This window comes from Manduca sexta, chromosome 17 (genome assembly GCF_014839805.1).
Source record: "Manduca sexta isolate Smith_Timp_Sample1 chromosome 17, JHU_Msex_v1.0, whole genome shotgun sequence".
Taxonomy (NCBI): domain Eukaryota; kingdom Metazoa; phylum Arthropoda; class Insecta; order Lepidoptera; family Sphingidae; genus Manduca; species Manduca sexta.
This window is the reverse complement of record NC_051131.1, coordinates 3,963,526-3,980,030: the sequence shown is the minus strand read 5'-3', so window position 1 is coordinate 3,980,030 and position 16,505 is coordinate 3,963,526. Positions and strand designations below refer to the sequence as shown.

The following is a 16,505-nucleotide window of genomic DNA, read 5'->3' as shown; positions in this document are numbered from 1 at the left end:
TATTATATTAAGCTTGGTACATTTACTTAAAGTATGATTAACATTATAAGTAAATAAAAACTAAAACTATCTGCTATAAATTATAGATTATAATAATATTATCTTATTTAATTTATTATATGGGCGTTACAAAAATAGAATTATACCGCTAATTAATAAAAAGATACATAATTTTAAGAAGGATAAAACCTCAAACAATTTATTTCAAACTTTCATAGGTTTTGTCAGAATCCGATTCTAAGCTATAATATAAGGAATCTCCATTATAAAGCCACGAAAAATGTGATATATCAGAAGCCGACGAGAGAGTTAAGTCGTTGTTAAAATGATGACGAATGCGCCATTCCGCAAGTTGATCGTCCGTCGGTTGCAAAGCCGATATATAACTTGGAGCATTACTATTGTCACTCTTAACTGATTTGATTGTACTAAATTTGCTTGGATGGCGTTTATCATTTGAAACAATAAATATATTCCTCGCATCATCTTTCGGCGGAGTTACATTTATCAAAGTATTCCTCAGTGGAATTTTCGGCGGCAAAACTAATGCATCGACGGTTTTATGCTTTACAAATAGAATCCTTTTACTCCCTCTTAGAAGTGAGGGGTTTTTACGAATAAGTCCGTATACGCATAGCGCTCCTAAAATTAGAGATATTAATCCAGTAGATAAATACAATAGAATTTGTACAATGTTATGTTGAAAACTTATTTTAAAGTTAGAAGTGTCGTAGTGGATACAGCTGTAGACTTTGACAAGGCTAGTATTTATTTCTACAGGACAGAATGTGTAGCGTGCGCTTAAGTCAATGTTGTAGACTATTAAGTACGAAGGTAAAATGTTTAGACAATATATTTCTTCAGGACAAGTGGATTGATACCACAAGAGTCCATAGCCGTGGGTTTCAAAAGTATCCATTTTAACTACGGAGTACCTATCAGTTCGTAAGAAAAAATTCAATTTAAGCCATTCATTTTGCGTTGTAGTTTCTTCGCTAGGCATTTCCGATATAAACTTCATTACGTTAATATCATCCATGACATGTTTTGGACATTTGTGAGATAATACTGGAGAAAATAGTCTAAAAGATGTATTAACAGAAGGCATACCATCCCCGTGACAAGTTCCGTTTATGTATACATTGTCTTTTAAATGTACTGAATTGGCATTGCAACCTTTATCCGTTTTGAAATTATTCACTGCAATAGTGTTACAATAATTTTCAAAGTCCGTGAAAGTTTCGTTTTGTAAATTCACTGGGTCATAGCACAACGGTTCGACATAAAGGAATTTATTTCTTATCAAAAATCTCAAATCTTCAGAAGAACAATCACAGTGCCAGAAGTTGTTTTGCAAATTAATCCGAGGCTTCGGAATTACCGACGTAATTTTGTTAAACACTCCAGGTGGAATAGTCACAAGGAGATTATCATTTAGGTAAATGATATCTATATTAAGCAAATGATCGAAGGTTCCAGGGCCAAGTGTAGTAATCTTGCACGAATTTAAATACAAAACTTTACAACGTTCAAGTCCAGCGAAACTGCTGCTACTTAAAAATATCTCCGAAATCATTATAAGATAAGTCGACTATAGTAAGAGTGGAAAAATCTGTTGTTCCTGTTACATTTACAGGATTCCAATGATTACTCCGCGTCACAGTTAAGGACTGTAATGTTCCATCTACTGGTCTCAAGGCATCGTCTTCAATGCGAATTATTTTACTGTCTTTAATATAAAGGTTTTCCAAGTTGAAGAGACCGATAAAACTATTATCACAAATGGATTCTATAGTAATATCCTTAAGAATGAGGTTGTGTATGGACCCGGCGAAATGGCCAGTAAAGGCTCCAGGTGTGATATACTTCAAGTTTCCTCCGTGTATCAAAAGTTCATGTATATGACTTGCTCTCATACCGAATAGCCAGTTAGCCGGCAGTACAGAATTAATGAAACTGGGGTTGTTTAATGTTAAACTAATTCTTTCGCACGTCGCATCAGCGGTCTGCAACAATGTTTTGTTAATTATTTTGATGGTTGATTTGCTACTTAAAAATGAGTTAATGCATAATATGATATTATTAATAGTTAAAATATACTATAGTCTTTATGATATTTTTTAAAGATATACAAATATTTTTAAATTTTACATTACCTAACAAAAAACTCAATAATTTCCTTTATAGTGCATGATATCTACCGAGCTACTCTAGATCAACCGAATTGCAAAAGAAGTACCCAGCATACCTAGTGGTCACACAAATTTCATATTTCCCTCATGAGGTTCACCCAACTGATATATTATAAAAGTAATTAAAAAACACACTTACACGCACATTTTTTGTTTGTTTTGATTTAAGTACCTATAGAAAGTTTTCTTTGTGTTATAAGTTTTTACATTGTGGAATACAACTGTCGACTTTACGGAGATGGGCGTTAATATCTGCGACACAGTTACCCAATTAATGTAAATATTATCGAACATTGTGTTTTAAAAAAACCTGTATTATTATTCCAACTAAAGATTTATTATTATTAAAAAAATCATAGTTTTAAATCTTACCACAACAGCAAAAATGATTTCATTCTCGTGCAAACCAAAATATGGCGCTTCATTGCAAATTACTTGACAGATATTGATATGGCATCGTGAAGTCGTTGGTGTTGGTCTGGTTATTGGGTTGAGGGAGTTGTTCTGCATAGCCATCATGACAATCAGAATGAAGCTGGTAACGGTGATTAAGGCAAATACTGTTTGGACCACAACACGAACCCATCCTCGGCTGCATGAGGCATCTCTAAAAGAACAATAAGACTATAAACATTCTAGGCCTAATTCATTCGCTGACCGGTCTAAGCATGCATCAAAGCCGATGACGAAAAATATCATGACGTATGACTTTCGGCTTATTTTTCACTCAGACGCCATTTATTTATTGGAGGGATAGACAGTGATGCACGCACTTTCTGTTGTGTATGATCCTATGATGTGATAGGGGGCGAGCCTATCGCCATATCGGGCATAAATTCCATACTCCGGGCTGATACTGAGTAGAAAACACAATATCACTTTGCCCCAACTACGACACCGAGGTTTTTTTTCGCTTTAATGTCGCTGTGCTCATCTCTTTACGTCATTAAGGGCCTCTTTCACGACATCCAATCAAATTTAATTTCATAGTTATCGTAATCAACAGATAAAGTAAATAGTTCTAATTTTAGTAACATTTATTAGTATTTGGAAGCATAGATTAGAGTGTGATCTTTGTATCAGATCGGCTTAATTATTTGTGTGATGTGTTCCATACACTCAGAAGCTGTAAAACAGATACTAAATGTTTAGTATATAACAGTGATTTTTCTTTTTTTTCAAAACTTTATTGAAGGTTCTTGGTCGTTAGTTCACGACTATGTCGCTCTGTGCGTCCGCTTTTACCGTTGCCTGCTCACTTTACATATCAAAATATTTTTTTAATAAGCTCTAGACCCTTTCGATACAGGAACCGATAAAAAACTATTTATAGTGCCCACATTGAAGCTCAAAGTATGAGGTCCACTCCGCACACACTCCGACAAAACATGATGTACGTATTCCACAGTCGGAGCAATTTGGGGAGTCTGACGCCCGCACAAGATATTTAGATCAAAGCTTTATTTTAATTTGCTATATATAGCCTTGAATGTAAGATATCTTTATATAAATTAATACAAGGTCATAATACACAAGAGTATTAATAATACATATTACGTTTAGTGCAAATTTGCTAATCATTAGACCAAACAGACAGGTAAATCGGCATCATAAAAATATTAAAGAGGTGGTTTGAAAACAAAATATTACGCAACTGGGAGCAAGAAACACAGAAAATTTAAACCATAAGTTTCTTAACACCGTGAAATTGCCAAAATTTTGGTTGCATTTATCTTTTCTACTAGAAACTAGTTCAATAATCAATATTAACATTCGTAACACCAATATCATATTGAAATTTTCATATACTCACCTCGCAGCGCTTGTTAGCGCTCTAGTTTTACCACCAAAGTTTAAACGGGTAATTTGCATGTCAATTGTCGACACTTTCACCTCTGTAACTACGCAATCCAAAAGCTCAGTTTTAACTGACTGATTGCACTCATCGCGTGTATCGATAGGGCCATAATAATATTATATCAGGCCATTAGTTCTTGTGACGATAAGCTGGACAAACAGAATGATCGAGCACTACTAATTTCACGGGCAAGGGCTTGGTTATCTGATATCAGGGTAACGAGTGACAATCGGGATGTTGGCGCTGTCGGACGTGATACCGTGATTGACGGCTTTCGATTCGTGAAAATATATTTGTAATTCACATATTGTTAGGTGATACCGTGATTGACGGCTTTCGATTCGTGATAATATAATAAATTCGCAAATTTTATTAAATTTTAAAGTTTTGGATATTTTTTTAGGCTTCATTTCGTACAAATTTTGAAAATATATTTAGTATAAAGACGATTAAAGTTTAAAACTTTAATATTAATGATCTATTAGTGCAATCGCCTTGAGCAAACACTTTAAGTGTTTGTAAATAATTCAAACTAAAGCTGAGATTAGTACTTTTTTCTATTCACTTTAAAGTTTAAAACACTGTGTCTCTTTGTGCATAAATCTGACGGTCAACGACTAGTATTTTAATATATCTGTATAATTGTAAATAAGATAGATACTTTAACTTTTCGGACGACCAACACCTCAATCCGCCTGTGACTTTAGAGACTGCAGTCATCGAAACACGTGAAAAAAAAACGCGATAAAATCTAAAAACTAGTTTTATTTCGATTTGTTATAAGCTCAAAACTTTTGTGTAATAAATTTCATAAATAATTTTAAACTATTACCAATCAATTGATCTTAAATATTACCTCAAAAATAAAAAATATTACATATAAAACAGACCCTAAATCCCCAATACGAAAAATCCTCCTCCATAATCTTTTCAGGGTTGGCACCGCACGTAACGCTTGTAACTAGCGTCGCAGTAAAACTCGGCTTAGCGACAAATCCGATCACAGACATGCGTCCGCTAACTCCTGATTTACAGCTTCCATGTTATGGTGGCCTTTGCGAAATGAATTGCTTAAAACTCGATGGCTCCTAAGTAAACTATTGTATGTGAAAAATTTGCGATGTTCACGTTTTTAGCTTTTCGTTATGTATTACTGTTTACTACCAAACCCATAAAAGTTAGTAAATAAAGATTTTTGAAGAAGTTTGTTTTCGTTTATCAACTTTTGAATTCGATGGGTTTGGTAGATATACGATAATTTATTTAGGAGCCATCGAACTATGTGTACATTTGACGGAAGATTCGAGAATTAGTTCCTAATGAAGTTCGATACTTTAACAAAACCGAAATATAAGACTGCAAAATTGGGTGAATATCTTCAATTTAACCTACTGGTACTCACTTTCGTAAAAGTTTAATACACATGGCATGATTTTTCTAAATTTACCCGATAGATATACAATAAACTCCGGTTACAACACAGGACCCAGTAACTTCGCCAAACTGTGCGATAACCAGTTGTAAGTTAAGGATAAAAAATGAACTGTAACACATGAGACAAAAATAATAGTTCGTTCCCACGGTCAAAAGATGGCGCTACTACGGAGATGAACAAATCATAAATTGTGATGTCGAGACTCGAGATTCTCTGGCAAAATATGACCTCCAGAAGAATTATATTATTGAGGTTTAGTGAATTGATATAGGTAATCGGCTATATTCATTATGGCCTCCAAAATTAGCTTAACTGCGTACCGCGGGGACTATTTTTGGGACGAACTACTAAATAATTTAGAGCGGTAACGCTTCCACGTAGTGGGACGTGTCACTCTGTAATAGTCCGTATATTGTATTAATATGATTGTATTGAACATTTTCGTCTACACGTATAGTAGACGTCTCGAACCTGACATTGTGTTTACTTACATCGACCCCTGCCTCTGCCGCGACACAAACACAATTATAATCATCCTGCAAATTACAAAACAAATTTTATACGATATCAGTAAAATGAGCTCATAGTCTGACATTTGTGTCCAATATATGCGATAGGTTGGCCCCTTATCACATCGTGGGCGAAGCACACAAGGTGCCCTGCTTGCACCTCTACCTACTCCTTGGGTGATAAAGACATGATGTGTGTACATCATTAAAATACGAATCCTCCTAGCCAAATTTTTGCCCACGGCGACCAATCCCACCGGAGATCAGCCAGGTAAGCAGGAGATAATATAATACACGTGTGTGCGCAATACACAGGTGCACTCTTTGTTCTTTCATTCTCAAAGTCCGGTGAGACGGCAATCCGACATAACCGGACAAAAATCAGGCGCTGGACTTTACGTAATTTCTGAGGCACGGGGGTATTACACCGCCAACTAAATGACTGATCTGACTCCCAGCTGCGACTGAGTAATGTTTTAAGATGGAAAAACCAGGTCACAATTATTTTGGCCCAACCCGAGATTCGAATACAGGACCTCAGCGCAGTAGTGGTATTCGTACCGTGTACAATAAAAATTAGCTCACCGAGGCAGTCGATACGATTAAAATATAATACGAGGACATATTACGTAGATATAAAATGCATATTTAGAGTATTCATTATTCATTGTTGGTTACAGAAATTCATACTTACGCAAAACACAAAAATATTGTTTTAACGCAATTTCAGTAAATAATTTCGTATTTGTTTCTTAAAAACATAAGATTATTTCTACACTATAATATTTCTTGCAACTCCGCAAATCTTTACAATAATCCCACTTTCGCAACCCTGCCAAAAATTACACAAAATCGAGTAATTAAAATTAATAAGTAATTTACATTTTTGTATCGGCTATGATCAAACTGTCAACTTTGTAGCCGACACGGAAATCGAGTTTGCCGTTGATTTATTTTATAATGTAAAATTTTAATTACTTTTACACTGTAAAACGCCACTGAAATAATATTATGTGATGCGATTAATGATCCAAATTATTCATTGGAAGTATGTCAATAATGTACATTATCGGGTAATTAGTATTTCAGACTTTGCAATTTAGAATCGCCATTAGAGTATTTTTGTTCAAATATATTGTACATTATAATCATATTTGATTGAGGTTTATGGTAGGGAGCAAGAAATTATTATCGATACGTTTCAATTTGCAAAATTCTAAAATTATTTTCACTTAAAATGGCTTTCAAGATTAAATATGAAAACACACTAGAAATACGCTTACATAAAAAATGAATTCACGATTGCAAAATATTGGCAATAAATTTAAAAATAAATACCACGTCATTGTCAAAGGCTTTATTGAAGTTGAACGAGATTTCATGTAATAACAGCCTTCAATCATTGTGACAATGGCGGCGCTCTTTTCTGACATTACGAATTCGAAAATACTGACAACAAAAATAGAAGACGGAATTCACTCTTTAAAAATTTTACCTGCAAAGTTTTCATGAATACTTTTGCATGCATTTCGCAGCACTGCACTTGTATCTGTTGAGTATATAAATTGTTTTGACTGATCCATGTCTATAGATGACTAGGGTTAAAGGGAACGTTTGTGCATCGACCATTACATATTCTTTAAAAGACTATCAAAGCAGAAAAAAATTTAAGCAATTCATTTATAATATTTGTTCCATTTTAGAATTATTAATTATCGTTTTTATAATTTTGAGATTAGTTTTTCGTCTAATAAGTTTGAAATAATAATCATTAGATAGCATTCGTTAATTAAACATAATTTGTTAGAAACAACGTAGTTCCAGTGCTTTTCACGACAAAATTCACGATCCGAGATGATTAAGAAAAATTACCAGACTCACTTTAATTAGTGTTAAACTACTTGTCACTTACAATCTAAAAGCATCTTATCTAATTGAGCAGTATGAACTTGGTATCACAAATCAAAACTTAATGTACAGACCTCCTTTGTATAAAGTTGAGCAAACAGCGATACCCCGCGGTCAAATTACAGCCCACCGTTCTCTCAGGGTTTATATTAATAGATACGTTTTGAGTATTGTAAGGCTTGGTAAGATATAACTATCACTATATTATTATATTAATAGATATAGTTCATCATAATCTTCAAGGTATCTTTTTAACATACATACATACATACATAACATCACGCATTTTATCCCCGAAGGGGTATGCAGAGGCGCAACTAGGGCACCCACTTTTCGCCAAGTATGTTCCGTCCCATGATGTGATAGGGGGCGGGCCTATCGCCATATCGGGCACAAATTCCAGACTCCAGGCTGATACTGAGCAGAAAACCCAAATATCTTTTTAAGTAATAGCAAAATAGATCAGGCCGGCATAATTGTGTCGACTGGTGAATGATAATCATCTCGGGTCGGTTGCCCTTTGCCGGTAAAAAAATATAAGTAATCGTATTAGTAATAGCGTAGTTATGTAGTAAATAATGTTTCAATATAATGGAAGTTAAACCTAAACTGAGCGTAACTAACTTCGAAAACAAAATATTATAAAACAGTTATAACTTTCATCAAAGTAATTTCAATTGTAGCCGTGGTCAGTTCCAAAAACATTAAAACATCAAATAATTTGTCGGTTTAACAAAATAGTTATCAGATTTTTGTAATATCAGCGCAACTACTTAACAGAATGCAACGTGGCGTAAATCAGCCGCCGTCTCGACGGGAAAGAGATCTTGAAATGCTACGAATATTAGAAAACTGTTTTAATCATATTCCAGACGAATTTAGAGTAATATTTCATTCTTTTTAAAACAGGAATAACCAAGAAATAATATATTTTCGGAATCTCAATTTGATGTATATCAGTGGCAAACCCTCCATACACCCGATTCCTACCGGCTTCACTTTTAGGTTTATATATATTTGTCTTAGTTCTTGTTTTCTGTTAAATTGGCCACGATGTGTTAAGCAAGGCATTTGTTTTTTGCCTCGGGTTACCTTTTGAACAAAGTCACCCTTCGCCACTAATGTTATAAAACTTTCATTACACAGTAAACGATAGAACGAGCAAGCTATTCACGTGAGGGTAAGCCTCACGACCCATCATTGCCCATATACAGTAGCAAGGTTCGCCAGAACTTTGAATGTATCACCTACGCTACCAGTAAATTTAAACTTATAATAATATACCTATTTAAAGGCGAGTTAATATCACAAAATTGTAATGCTCAATTTTCCAAGTAAATTTTTAGGGGAAGCCTATGCTCAGCAGGGGGCTTCCTATGGCTAATAATGATAATACTAAATGTGGTTTAGATTCTACACATTATTAAAGATAATAAATTCATTCGATAAAAAGCTAGTATGTTGGTCAACCTAAGACTGTAATTAGGTTATAAAAATTCAGATCAATTTCAGCTACAACTTTCACTTAAATGTTAAAGATTACAGCCTACTCAAGGTTCTGGAGTGCTTAAACAAAGTACTCCGTTTTAATCAACAACAAAACTATGCAAATAAGCCAAAGCCTCTCCTTTATTTGATTTTCCAGATTCTAGTTAGACATTTAGTATTATTAAGCCTATTTAACTCGGTATAATTCCAGATCGTTCCATAGTCGGCTTTTGATAACTTCGTTTAGTTAGTCGGCTTCTAGAACACTCGCCGGCGGCTTAAAAAAATATTACTTGCCGCTTAAAGTGACTCTGTGAACTTAAGCTAAATTGGTTTACCAAGTACTTAAACAAAAGTAGCTTTTCCAAACCTTGCCAAAAATACAATTACTTAATGTATTTTCATTTTTGAAAATAACTGTCTCCTGTCTGTAAAGTGATTTAAAAATAAATCATACTTTCGAATAAAAATTGTCGGACATATTGAAACATGTTATATACCTACATCTTATCTGAAGGATACTAATTGACAAATTCTGAGTAATTGGTACTCGTCACAAAGATGTATCAGGCAACTTAATACAAAAGTCAGGCTCTAATCTATGCTCCCAAATAAATGATTATTAATTTAGTAATATATACATCAAGTGTTTTAATACGGTAACTGTCAAATAAAATTTACTAATAAAACAGGCCCTAAGAAGGTACTAGCTACCATCTGGCTAACCGAAGATGAAATTAATTAATTGCCAACGCCACATGAAATCTCTAGGTTACTTATATTACCTTACCTGGATATTAAGAAGTACTAACCTGCATTTTCAACTAAAGCATCAGGATAACATACTTTTAATATAATAATAATAATATCATCCCTGTATTATAAACTGTCTCATTGGGCACGCGTCTCCTCTACTATTGAGACGGATTGGGCCTCAGTCCACCACGCTGGCCCAGTGCGGATTTTTACTTTTAATGCTATTGTTAAAATGTTAGAAACTATCTATGACAAAAAATTGGAAGCCACAAACAAATCCAACACAAAACTACCCCACGTATGACAAATGGCTTTGTGTCCAAACCGCAAAAACATAATCTGTTTTCAAATACCGCTGCATCAGAAAAAACGAAACAGCCTTCATCGGAAATACGATGACAATCCAACAGTTTAAAAAGTATCGGAAATTTTACCGGCAGATAGATATTCGCGTTTGCATTCTGATTTGCAATATTCTCGGAATTTGTCGCTACGGTCCCGTGACCCGGGCGCTGATGAAAAATGTTTTCCCGCTACATTTTTTTTTTCATTGCCAGGACCGCGACCCGAGCGATGAGATCATATTTTATATAGTCTAGTAAAAAAGTATGAAAATATGTTATTAGAACAATAAATAAATCCCCTAGAGTGCGTGACGACGTTATGGTTGTGTTTTGTTTATTAACTTGGACACGAATTTGCTCGTGTTACAACATTAATGATATCAAACCATATTATAGTGCGTATTTAAAATGGATTTATTCATTCACTTTATTATTACACTCACTAGTCACTGACCTCTAATAGCTTCGTTTACGTGGTCTCTAGTTATACAAACGATATTCCTTCCAACATCGCTCTAAACGCGAAAAATCATTCTAACCAAAAATGGAACTACACACGAGTGTTTAGGTAAGGAGAAGTTTGAAGAGTGTTTAGGTGAGAAGAGAGGTTAGGTAAGGACAAGTCTTACCTAACCTCTTTTTTTCGCGTGGATAAACGCGTTATGTCTAACTCCATTGGGGTGCGGAGGGGGGCGGGGGGTCACGGTTATGTGACTAAACAACGAAGACATTTTCTCATTAATATATCAAAGCGTAAATTACATTAAATAATGAAACCCTACTCCTAACAATGTTATTTAGAGCGAGCCTTGCTAACTAACTTTATGTTACTCAAATCTTCTTCCATTGTTTACTTTGTTAGGCGAGGACTTCAATGATCATTAAATCAAATAAACAGAAGGGATTTTAATGTAACAAAACATTTAGCTGTAAGCCTAGATAACGGCTGAAGCCGCACGCACATTACAAACTTATTCGCAGCGGCTTTATCATGCTGCTAATATTATGGAAATTCGTCTTTATTTGGCTTCTACTTAAGCTATTTTAATTATGAAGATTATAATTTATCGTTTTTAGATATTTAATTTAACTAACAAATCGACAATATTTCTATGTTAAGAAAGAAACAAACAGTATATATACACCAATAACCTAATTATATGTTAAAAATATAACCAAGTAAGTTTCCAACATCTTAATAAATAAATTTAAAAAAAATACTTTATTTATCACGTAGGCGAACAAAGTTGCACTTATGATACGTCAAAACAAAGAATAAGAATAATTATTATTTCTAAACAACTATTTATATATAAAATTACTTATATAACTATGGACATTTTAAATTAGGGATAAAATTTATACAAAAGACAAGGTACAAACCGAACTAACCAGCTCGGCTCTAATAATATCCTTCTATAAATTATCAAGCTGTTATTTACACCATATTTACGATGTTTTCCCACAATTTACGTTAAAATTGTATAAGCAAACGATGTAGGCATCATATGCGAATGTGCTATAATTTCAATTTAACTCAAAAGTTGGTTGTGCAAAACCCCAGAAACGAAGCCATGGGCACAAGCTAACTAATATTTAAAATAAAGCCTAAAAGTAGTTAAAATTATAAAGAAAATGAAAGATTAAATTCAGCGAAACATTAAAGTTATGATTAAGCTTTGCCTTGTGTCTGGCAATAAATTAAATGTAAAGTTTAAGATTAATTCAATCTGTGGCGAATTCTTGTAAGATAATTGAAGAGTGTTTTTGGAATTTCTTTTTGTATACTTAATTTAGTCTTTGTTAAGATTAAATGAGGTATGAGAGCACACATTCACGCCGTACATTCACGAAGGAGTAGGCAGAATCGCTACCCACTTTTCGCCATGTGTATTCCATCTCATTCCGCCGTTGGGACGGAAAAGTTCTGGAGTGGCGACCAAGAACTGGGAGACGCAGCGTAGGCAGGCCCCCCACGAGATGGACCGACGATCTGGTGAGGGTCGCTGGAGTCCGATGGATGAGAGCGGCCCAGAACCGGTCCCTGTGGCGCTCGATGGGGGATCCTATGTCCAGCAGTGTACGATTCCCGGCTGGAATGATGATTCCATTTCATGATATCCGTAATAGAGAGCGAGCCTGTCGCTTCATCAAGCACAAATTGCACACTTCAGAGATACTGAACTGAAAAATTAAACGTGAATTTGCCCGACCCGGGATCGAACGCATGATCTCAACACGTAGTACCTCAATACAATTACGTCACGAAGGCATTTTTATTTTATGAATAAGTTCACACGGTCGAGTAAAAACAGGTCTTTTTATAGTTAAAATGGTATATATTTGGTTTATGTCCCTGTTAGTCATAATATCTTTAATCAGTGTTCGGTTTGAGCTGGTCCGGGCCTCTACCACAGAGGAAACACTATAAATCAACTGTCGCTAAGAGATATTGCTTTGCGTGGCTAACTTCGGTTTATGGTTGCTTTATTAAGACAATGTATGATAATTTATTGATGTTTTGGATTGTTTAAGGAAGCTATCACTAAACACGTCATCATTAACGGTAGGAACATTTACGTTACTTTTTACATTAATTTCTCATGTATACCAGTATATATAACATTTCAATTGAGTTATTTTAGTAATTAAATAACATAGAACTTATATGATGTAAGCAACTGGAACAGATTTCGAAAAGAGCAACACTAGAGTTTCTTGCGCTTTCTTGTCTGGTGGGCACTGTTTTCCAAACCGGTGGTAGAGTTAATATTGACAGAAATTAAATAATGTATACATTTTACAGTTTTAATGAATTATATTATTGCATTTCAAAAGCTTTTCTTGTATGTTCTATTTCACTGATAACGTATGCTACAAGTAAGAAAGAAGGTCATGTTAAATAATGAATCAAAGTCAAGACCATCGTTTGAAAGTGCGCCCTACATCCACTAAAGACTCAATGTTAAATTTCCCCACGTTATTATCAAAAGAAAAACCATTACTCCATTATTTTAATAAGATACTCCGCAAAACCATTTATCTGGTTAAACGGGACATAAATCGTCTTAGATGGTTTTTTTACCAATTAGCGAATTCGCAAGTAAATAGATTAGTAAGGTTACCTGCTGGGTTTTTGTGAGGCCGTTTTGTAAGATGTCGGCTGAAGCTAAAGATTTCAATTAGTTTGAACCGTTTTGCTAAAGCCTTCGTTAATGTTATTGCGTTATTAACAGCTTTAAATCTTTTATAAAATTAGAGGAAATTTTAATTTTGGTAAAATGTAATATCTATAAATATCTTCTCACGTGTTAATTTCTCTCATTTAAAATAATAATATTATATTTCAAAATAAAAATAGGCGTTTCAATGCTATATATATATACATATATATAGCATGGACTATACTATAGCACGGCAAGTGATCCCATTGCACCCGATTGTGTCCTGATAGAATCTCAACTAATGAGAAGAGATAATGCCTCGCCTGTTGATACAATTATGTCGGCCTGTTTGAATCGGATATTTTATATAACGTTATATTTAGTTCGACTTTTATATCGAATCGTATCTGATTCTAGCGACAATGCCCAAGCTTCACAAACCGGCATTATTTTACACTCTGAAAAGCTGGAATCAGATCAGACAAACGTTTTAATTCAAACCGTTCATAATTATTTTGCACAACTGTAATTTTATCGAACAACTGGCCGAAGTATTGTTTTAAAATACTAAAACTAAAACTTAGTTTGCGAATTTTACGTATTCCAGCTTAAAATGATTACAATTCATTTCATTCCGAATGAATATAATTGTAAATAAAATAATTAACGCTCTGTATGACATACAAAACAAATTAAATTATTGCGTAATATTTAATGTGTAGGACAGCATATTATACCGTTGACGTAGCAAAATTTTAACTATGATTACCTCGGGTCAATAATTATTAATATTAAATTTGGATAATTTTACGAATCCTTATATTTTCATATTTGACACGATTGCATTCATGTAATTGTGTACTATTGTTACAGTTCAATTATATACTATCTGATTGTGCTAAGTAGCAGGTTGATTTGTCAATTATTGTTTCTGCTAATTATAACTCCTTAACACTGTTATGCCACCACTTTCACTAATGAATCATCTATCTAATAGAGCATATCAAACGATGTATAACTGCTAATTCGAGCAGTGTACTATCAACCCTAAATAAACTATACTTAAGCTGTAGTTTTGCTTCGTTAGCTTAAGTTCAATCCGAATCAGCTGATATAGCAAGCAGCGATGGCCTAGCTGGGAGTGGATTTGTCGAAACGAATGTCCGAAGTTTTAGAACCCAAAAGTACACACCACAGACTATTCTAAGTTATGTGTGTATTATTTGTAAATTATATGCTTTAACGGAGAAGAAAACATTGAGATGTTCTGTAAACAAAGTTTTAAGGGTCTGCCAATCAGCACTACGCCAGCATGATGAACTAAGGCCTTATGCCTCTCAGTAAAGAAGGCCCGTGCCCAGTAGTGGGACAGTATATAATACAGGGCAGATATTATTATTACACTGTAACTGAAATAGGGTATAGCTGGTAGTTCCAAAACTTCAATCTGTAACCACTTCATACTCCATAGTACAGTTTCATAGATTTTATTTACGTACAATTGACGTCATAAAAATAAAAAAATAAAGTCATTATATTGTAGATTTACGTTTGGTGTACAAGAGCATAAATAGCATATTTATACGTTTGCATTTCAACATTGCTGAGTATCCCATGAGAGTAAAATTTCCATATGGATAAAATCGCAAGCAACTACTAGCAATTTATATAATAAATTGTTAATATTGCGAGTCGCAAATATGTAAATACCGCAGTAAACTTTACCACTATGGTAACGCTTTGATAACTTTGTACGAAATTGCGTCACAAACGTTCAGAGGTTACGTTTTATCCGCGTTAGTTATTATTTAATTACCGTATGTTGCCCGGTAAATGGCAATATATTCACCCTCTATTACGTGGGATTAAACATAGCGAAATATGGTGTTGATACACAACTGCCTATTCTAGGCACGGAAAAAGGTGTGACGCTATTTAAATCTTTCCTTTTCTTTAATCGGTAGTAAAGTAACTCGATACAACTGCATTGAAATTTAATAATTTCAAAGGTTTTCAAATCTGTCTTCCTCCCACAAAACCATTTCGCTAATTTAAAACCGACACGAATAAGTCGATAGAATTGTAATTTCTTCACACTAAATTGCACTTTGAGAATTATTTTTTGTAAAACGAAAATTATTCAAGAAAAGTTTTCCTCGCGGCTGAAGACGTGAATAAAGACACGTTTTAAAGAATGGATAGCGTTACGTGTTCATTTCGACAAATTAAACAGATGGTAGAGTTCCTAAGGGATATTTTTCCTACGTTGCAACCGGCGTCGAGAGTAAAGTTATAAAAACAAACATACAACATATGCTTAATCTCAATATTATTAATTTTAAAGCGTGTACTTAAAATATAAACTCAAATTATACTTTATTTCCTCGAATTTATTAGATACTACGTTTTGCAAGTGTAAGATTTTCTTTAAATTCTCTTACCTATGAATTATGACTTTTTTCTATTAACTTGTGAACAACGGTATTATTTACATGTTTATTAATGCAAACACTATAAAAGTAATTTTATTTCTTAAGTCATTAATGTGTAACTGTTTTCTGTTCAACTTGAATAAAATAAAAAAAATAAAATCATTACCTTGCAATTTCAATGGTTTTAGTCCCCACAGATTTATCTAAATAAACCAATGGTTAACTTATTGTGTTATTGTACGACAAGCGTTCCATTTATTGACCTATTCCCGTGTCAAGGCAGCGCATAATGCAGCCATATTGTAATACAAGCCTCAGTGTAACGAAGCTCGAAGAAAACTACTTAGAAGTGATGTAGTCACGCAAACTTAATGGAATGCACTACTCGAAAGACGAACGTAATACTATAAAGACATGGT

At 34.0% G+C, this 16,505-nt stretch overlaps 1 protein-coding gene across 1 annotated transcript; it reads right to left on the bottom strand.

The window, feature by feature from the left end:
• Window positions 1-723: 723 nt before the first annotated feature.
• Window positions 724-4,103, bottom strand: LOC115442354. The gene is made up of 3 exons (XM_037439748.1): window positions 4,006-4,103; window positions 2,565-2,799; window positions 724-2,006 (listed from the first exon to the last, which is right to left on the bottom strand). Exons 1-3 carry the CDS (start codon window positions 4,062-4,064, stop codon window positions 1,551-1,553), a joined length of 750 nt encoding a protein of 249 aa, XP_037295645.1. The 5' UTR covers window positions 4,065-4,103; the 3' UTR covers window positions 724-1,550.
• Between the last annotated feature and the right edge of the window lie 12,402 nt (window positions 4,104-16,505).